This window comes from Dicentrarchus labrax, unplaced genomic scaffold (assembly GCF_905237075.1).
Source record: "Dicentrarchus labrax unplaced genomic scaffold, dlabrax2021, whole genome shotgun sequence".
NCBI classification, from domain to species: domain Eukaryota; kingdom Metazoa; phylum Chordata; class Actinopteri; family Moronidae; genus Dicentrarchus; species Dicentrarchus labrax.
In genome coordinates this window covers 15857159-15864627 of record NW_026136712.1, presented here as the reverse complement: position 1 = coordinate 15864627, position 7469 = coordinate 15857159, and the positions used below count along the sequence as shown (strand labels likewise).

Genomic DNA, 7469 nt, shown 5'->3' with positions numbered 1-7469 from the left:
ATATATTTATTTATTTATTTATTTATTTATTTATTTATTTATTTATTTTAGGCAATCACCGGAAAAAGTTGCAACATGGAGGCGTGTCCTCTGACGTAAGTACGCATAGAGACGCCACGCCAGACTGTCACATAAAGCCAACCGCTTCAAGTTTCAGACAAGCAGCATCATCGTCGTTTCAACTTCAGCTTCTCTTCTATCTGGTAACGTTATTGTTTGACTTTCTTCAACGTTGTCTCCTCTCTCCGCTTGAGAACGCTTGTTCGATAATGTAGCGATGGCAAAAAAGTAAATAACATACTGACAGCCGGTAACGTGCTAATCTTAGCTAGCTGGCCGGTGCTATGTAACTAAAAGCAAAGCACTTGTTTGCGGTTAGCGTTGATCTTCAAAACGTCTACACTCTTTTGGGGGGGAGAAGATAAGAAACATGTATTTATTAATGTCGACTGGCCTCTAAGAGTCATAAATATATAACCTGTATTGTACTTTTCTAATACAGAAAGGTTTGGGAGGGCTGCCTAGTTCACAACGACTACCACATGATAGGAACGAAGAGTTATAGTCTTTATTTAGCTCCTGGCTGTAATGTAGATGGGTGTGTCGGGGAGGCAGCTCCTCAACAACCTATCATCTCTCAAGAACAGGTTTTACACACAATCAGTGACACGGACGACTGACCTTGATGTGACCAGTCCAGGTTCTGTCTGTTTGCTGTGTGTATTTATTCACTGTGTAAGGTTATTGATTATCTCGAGCCAACTACTGGCTATCTCATTTTCACATTCAGTATGTCCTTTCTGGAAAATTGCTGTACTGTTCTTATCATTTTGCATGGAATTAGCCTATGTTCATAGTCAATCTCAGACAGCTTGTTGCCCTACAGCACCAGTGAAACATGGTGTGAGTCATCTCAAAACTATTCAGGGCCACGCCATTCATTTTAGAAAATAGCAATGAATTTCCCCCCCAAAAATGCAAGAAAAGTAGTGCATGTCACAGTACTAGCTAACAGTGAGAAGGACATTTAAAATAATTGTGACCCAATAGAAAGCTCTGGATCATCACAGTTGAGTTGCCATGCTGCTGTGGGATTAGCTTTTTGTTAACCCATACCCAGCAAAGGTCTTTTCCTCTATTGTGTCCAGTGTGAAAGAGAAGCGTTGTTCAGCAGACCTGTAAAGCCTATGTGCACTATGGAATCTCACAAGCGTATAAGTATTCAACCTTTGTAGCTACAGGAAGGTTTTTAGGGGCATTTCTTTTTTTTGAGCATCACTGCCAATCATAGGAACTTGATTAACAAGTTTATTGTGTTTGTTGGTGTGGCAGTATGTGGCAGTATGTCTTCTAGAGCTGCAAGGATAATAAAATTATAGTTATAATAAAATTATAACTGATTAATTGTTGGGAAGAATGGTGTTTTCAGCCACACGAATATGGAGATTCCCTGGTTTTCTCTGTACTTTATACTTCGAGAAACTGGGTTTGACATTGTTCACTATTTTCTGACATAGACCAAACAATTATTAACTTCTGTTTCAACATTTACTGGAAGTGTTAAGCTTATTGAATAGCTGTGAACCTACTAGGGCTGAAACTTTCAGTTAATTTGATGATTCTTTTCTTAATTAATCCATGTTTAATGCATTCTTAAAGTTAAAATGTGGTGTGGTTACATTGATAGATTTACTGTATATGTTACTTGGAGCAAAGGAATGCATTTGTCACTGATACCAACTGAATTTCTTTCTTTTTTGTGTGCTTTAACATCTAGAAATAGCAACATAAAACCATGAAAGGAATGATGCTCCAGCTCAGCCGCAGCCTAAGCCGCGCTGCCCCTGTTCTCAATCGCAGCATCCACTCTGGTACGCGCCCGGCCTCTACCGCTGCCTCCAAACTGAGGTCCGAACGTCCGCTCACCTCAGATGAAATCTACGCCCGTGAGGACAAGTATGGCGCGCACAACTACCATCCTCTGCCTGTGGCCTTAGAGAGGGGGGAGGGTGAGTTCATTTTCCTAGAAATGTTACAAATCACACATTTAATAATTATTCAACAGTTTCCGAGAGATTTTTTTTCTTTTTGTTTTTTTTTTTAGGCATATATGTGTGGGATGTGGAGGGCAACCGGTATTACGACTTCCTGAGTGCTTACAGTGCAGTAAACCAGGGTCACTGTCACCCAAAGATTGTAGCTGCGCTCAGCGCCCAGGCCTCCAAACTCAGCCTGACTTCCAGAGCATTTTACAACGATGTGCTGGGAGCCTATGAGGAATACATCACCCGCATGTTTGGCTATGACAAAGTCTTACCCATGAATACAGGTACTGTAGGCAAACCTTCAACTCATTTTATAATTCTAACATCTGCAGAGGTTATCATGAGTTTATTTGTTACCGTTTATTTTATTTTTTTTACTTATTAGGTGTTGAAGGTGGTGAGACTGCCTGCAAGCTTGCTCGCAAGTGGGCTTACAGTGTGAAGGGGGTTCCCCAAAACAAGGCCAAAATCATTTTTGCAGGTAAGACTACATCACAGTTTCAGAGTTTGTCCCATTTGTCACCTTTACTCTGTGTCGTATAAAGGAATTGGTACCAAAATCATGATGATGGCTAATGTTTTGCACATTTGATGCATATTCTGCTTAACTATTGTACTTACAATGATTCTTGTTTGGATTGTACAGGCTAAGATTACCAAACTTAGCATTAGCACCAATCCTCTTGACAGACAGTAGGATAAGGTGACGGTCAAAGGTTTTCAAATGTCCTGCAGCATATAAAAATGTACTGTCAGAACAATATGATTAATGTGTCATCTCTTTCACTGTTGTTGATTAGAGGGAAACTTCTGGGGCCGCACCATGGCAGCCATCTCCAGCTCCACGGACCCTAGTAGCTATGAAGGTTTCGGTCCCTTCATGCCAGGCTTTGAGCTTGTCCCATACAATGACATTCCTGCACTGGAGGTACAGCTTTTGACTATCTTCAAGACATGCAGTGCAGTATCGACCATGTTTTAAAAAAAAATTTGTTTCAGTATTTCAGACAGTACACTGGAATGACACTTTTGAGTTTCATACTGTCACCCGCAGCTAATGTGTGGAAAAAGTTTATTCAGCCTTAGTTTAACCCAGCTGCCTTGTAAAATGTTATGTTTCAGTCACTGCACACCAGACTTCGGTCCCTTTTTATACATAAAATACTTAAATGTACTAACAGCAAAAGTTTTGATCTTATTTGCAAGATACATGGTTGACTTTGTTATTGGGGTTGTAGAGAAACACTGATGTCAGAGGCGGCAAGAGTTTCATCATTCAATGGTAATGTGCTGGTGGAAGGAGCCAACATGCAGGACCTTTAAGTCTCCTGCCAAATTGTATTTCTCTCAGTGTTTTTTCCTGGCAAGACTAACCTGGAGGACAGAGAAGAATTATATCAGCTGTTTATAAAGGCCACTGTTCTGGAAATAGATTTTGGTCAAAAGATTTGCACTTTACCCAGCCTTGTAGTCAAATATTGATGTTGTTTGACAACATTAACATGCATTATCTCTGTTTAAAACAGTGTTTTTATATAAGATCCTCCAAAACCAGCTGACTTGACACCCTCATTATCTGTGTAAACATGAGGATCGAGTGACCGGCTGAAGTTGCATGTGTCTGCTGATAAGATTATCTTCGCGACTGCTGCTTTTCTACGTAAATTAGACATGTAATGATTGACTGAAGTAGCATGTATTTATTGACAAGGGTCATCTTAGACACAGATTAAAATGTCTGACTAGTCTTTCTCTTTTCTGTCTTTTGTCCAGAAAGCTCTCCAAGACCCAAATGTTGCGGCTTTCATGGTGGAGCCCATCCAGGGTGAAGCTGGGGTGGTGGTGCCCGACCAGGGTTACCTGACCAAAGTCAGAGAACTTTGCACCAAATACAACGTGAGGCTTGGAAAAACACACAGACAAGAGTTTCCTTAGTTTAGGGGTTAATGTCTTGATTGTGTGAAAACACAGGTACTAGCCATCTTCAAACAGAAATGCTGTCTGGATTGTTGGTAGTAAAAACACAAGAGTATATTTGGCATCATTTCCACTAATCGACCACTAAAACTGCCATGTCTTAACTCCAAAGTTGTGGTGACAATGCTACCATTTCCAAATCATCAGGATACTCCCTGGTATGTGGATCTACAGCACACAAATCTAGAGACAGCATTTTGTAGTTTTTAAATCATGCTGCCATAGTACACATGCACGTCGTATCTTCCATATGCATGGCTAATACAGTTTTGTTTGGCCTCAAGAGTAAACATATTCAAATGTTTCTAAGCAATATGAAAGCATTACACACAAACACACAGCTGCCAGCTCTTATTGTCTCCTTCTGACTGCAAAATTAACTGAGGGCAAACTGCAGTCTGGGTTGATGCTCATTTATAAGTTTTTTTTTATCTGGTAAAAAAAAAAAAAAAAGAAGAAAAGCATTGTAGATGATCTGTGCTTCACCAGGAGAGAAAAAAGGTTCAGAAGTAGAGTGAAGTGCAGCATCATTGAAATGTGCCAAAGAAAACATACCGTTCTATTCTGTTCAGCTAATGTTAGTATGTTATTCACTCCAGTCATCCATGCTAACACACAACTGTGAGTGATGACAGGGAATATGTCAGCCTATAGCAGATATAATGCTTAATTGTCATTTAATGCAACATGTAAATACTTGTAGACATGTAATTTAAGGCTGTTTCCAGTGGGAGTAATATTCTTTTTCAAATATGATACAAAATTATTGTACTTTCAATGGAAAATCAATGGACCTTTTTCCGTGTTGGAAGATCTCTCCTTCCTCGAGATCATGATAATTATCATATAGCCAATGTGTTTCAGGGGCTTTGAGATTTCTGTTCTGTTTTGCCCAGGTTCTGTGGATTGCTGATGAGGTGCAGACAGGCCTGGCAAGGACTGGCCGGCGGCTGGCTGTGGACCACGAGGATGTCCGTCCAGATGTGGTGATTCTGGGCAAAGCTCTTTCTGGAGGAGTTTACCCCGTAAGCATGTTTATTGACATTAAGTCACATTATAGATTTATTTTGCAAGAGTCAAAGACTCTAACCTTATGGACTGATGTTGTCCAGTTTTGTTGCACAGGAGTATTAGACCACAGTAGTTGTGTCACTTTTATCTTTGCTTTAACTGATTTTGTGTTTGTGTGCCTCAGGTGTCTGCAGTGCTGTGTGATGATGAGGTAATGCTGACCATCAAGCCTGGGGAACACGGGTCCACATATGGAGGTAACCCCGTGGCCTGTCAGGTTGCTATCGCCGCACTTCAGGTTAGTATTAAAGTGCACTTTACTTATCTTTCCCTTGCACGTCTACTCTTCAACGGCTCATTACTTTGTCTTCACTTCCACTACAACATACAGTTAAATTAATTATAACCGTTCTATAGCTACCTTCAAAGACAATTTAACATCGGAAGAAAAATGTGCATGTGACATGATCAACAATGTCACAAATAATCTTGTTTTTTTTAAATTTTATTTCATCTTTCTTACTGTTCTTATTTGCAGGTGATGGAGGAAGAGAAGCTGTCAGAGAATGCTCAAAGGATGGGAGAGCTGCTGCGGTCCGAGCTGAGGAAACTGCCCAAAGACATTGTGACAACAGTCAGAGGGAAAGGGCTCCTTAACGCGGTCGTCATCAAAGAGACCAAAGGTACAGTACTAAACTCTTCGTAAAACAGCAGTAAAAATCTCAGCTAGAAGGCTTAAATTTTGTGGATTAAGTATGTCCACTTTCAATTGTCCGAAGGGCACAAAATAAATCAAATAAATTCAAACAACCTCCCCCCAGACTATGACGCTTGGAAGGTGTGCTTGCGCCTTCGTGACAACGGACTGCTGGCAAAGCCCACCCATGGTGACATCATCCGCCTGGCCCCTCCCCTGATCATCAAAGAGGACGAGCTGCACGAATGCGTCGACATCATCCAGAGAACCATCTTGTCCTTCTAAACTACAACCATTCAAGTAACCAACATTACACCGACAACCTGCAAAGAGATAATCCACATTAGCTAAAGCTACTGTATGGCAAACATTTATGAGTTGTTTTTAATTTTATTTGTTTTTCAAAGGGTTTTACTGTAGAAATGCAGTATAGAGACTGTGTAGAAAGTGAGGTTACACTTTTGTACAGAAAAACTGCTGTAATGGGAACGACCTCAACACAGGTGGAAAAAAATCAATGGTTAGTTTTAAATGTTCCAAATTTACACATAATTCATCTAAACAGATGATTGTTAACTCACATTTCTGCTGTTAATGAGTGATACAAAAAAAAAATCATTGTGCTGTTTTTCAATGAAACCTTTTTCATTTTCAAAAAGGGAAAGTGGTCTTACAAGTATACAGATAAAAAGGACTTTTATGGGTTACATTTCTAGTAGACTACTACTAGTCTACTAAACTGCTAGAAGCTGTCTGCTAACTTGTGAAGTTTGTCTTGTTACATAGTAGGCTGGCTAGTCAGGGTTTTGGAGTTTTGTTTGGCAGTTTCAAGAAAGACAGACAGAAAAGGCAAGGGAGAGAGAAAGAAAGAGAGAGAGAGAGTGAGAGGATTAGAGTATGGGTATTTTTAAGAGCAACAGCATTGTTTCTACACATTAAAAGGACTTGAAATGTATATGAAGAGTTCAGATTCCAGGTCTTGAAAGACTATGTTAAAATTTCATAATTGCACTAAAATGATGACAATGCTGAAAGTTAAAGTAGTTTTCTTTTCCAGTACAAATATGGTTACATATTATATGTAGTGGAGCTGTGTCATTTTATTTTAACATAAGTTATGATATGTGTTACTGTGGAAGAAAGCTCTATATGCTATATAATTTGGTATCTACAAGCCACATGCTGTGAAAAGATGAATGAGTGTTAAGAGGACTCATGCTGCTAGCTAAGGCTGGTTGGTTTTAAGTATTTACAGTATCTGTACATTGTTTCACTAAACTTTCTGATGAATGTTTTATCTGTTATTAACAGTGAATAGTGTCTTTTCAAAGGCATTATCACATTTAAGTTGTTACATAATCCATTGTTCTTCAAATAAATTAGTGCAGTCTTATCTCTTGTCTTGTTTTTTTTTGTGTGTGTATAACAATGAGTTTTAATAATTGAGATTGTTCTGAGTTCTTTGATAAACAAGAGGCCTGTTTCAGTAAGCAGGTTCACTGAGCCATCCAGTTATCTTTGCTGATTAAAACCCACTGATAACACTGGCTGACATAAAAAGACCTTCAGAAAGGGTATCCAGATAGACTTCAAAACAGTTCAAGAAACAGTTCCTTGACGGGATTTCAGGTTTGACTCTGTAAAAGTATTTAGACAATTTATTTAACCTTACAAAACAGGATGTACTACATTGATGAACAGGATGCCTGTGGTCTGCTATGACCTCATTATTTACCCCA

At 39.4% G+C, this 7469-nt stretch overlaps 1 protein-coding gene across 1 annotated transcript; it reads left to right on the top strand.

Annotated features, from left to right (window-relative positions):
- The first annotated feature begins 51 nt into the window (after positions 1-51).
- On the top strand, positions 52-7123 carry oat (ornithine aminotransferase). The gene is made up of 10 exons (XM_051418559.1): positions 52-203; positions 1778-2009; positions 2105-2329; positions 2431-2526; positions 2846-2973; positions 3819-3941; positions 4919-5047; positions 5218-5331; positions 5572-5716; positions 5855-7123. Exons 2-10 carry the CDS (start codon positions 1796-1798, stop codon positions 6013-6015), a joined length of 1335 nt encoding a protein of 444 aa, XP_051274519.1. The 5' UTR covers positions 52-203; positions 1778-1795; the 3' UTR covers positions 6016-7123.
- Positions 7124-7469: the final 346 nt, after the last annotated feature.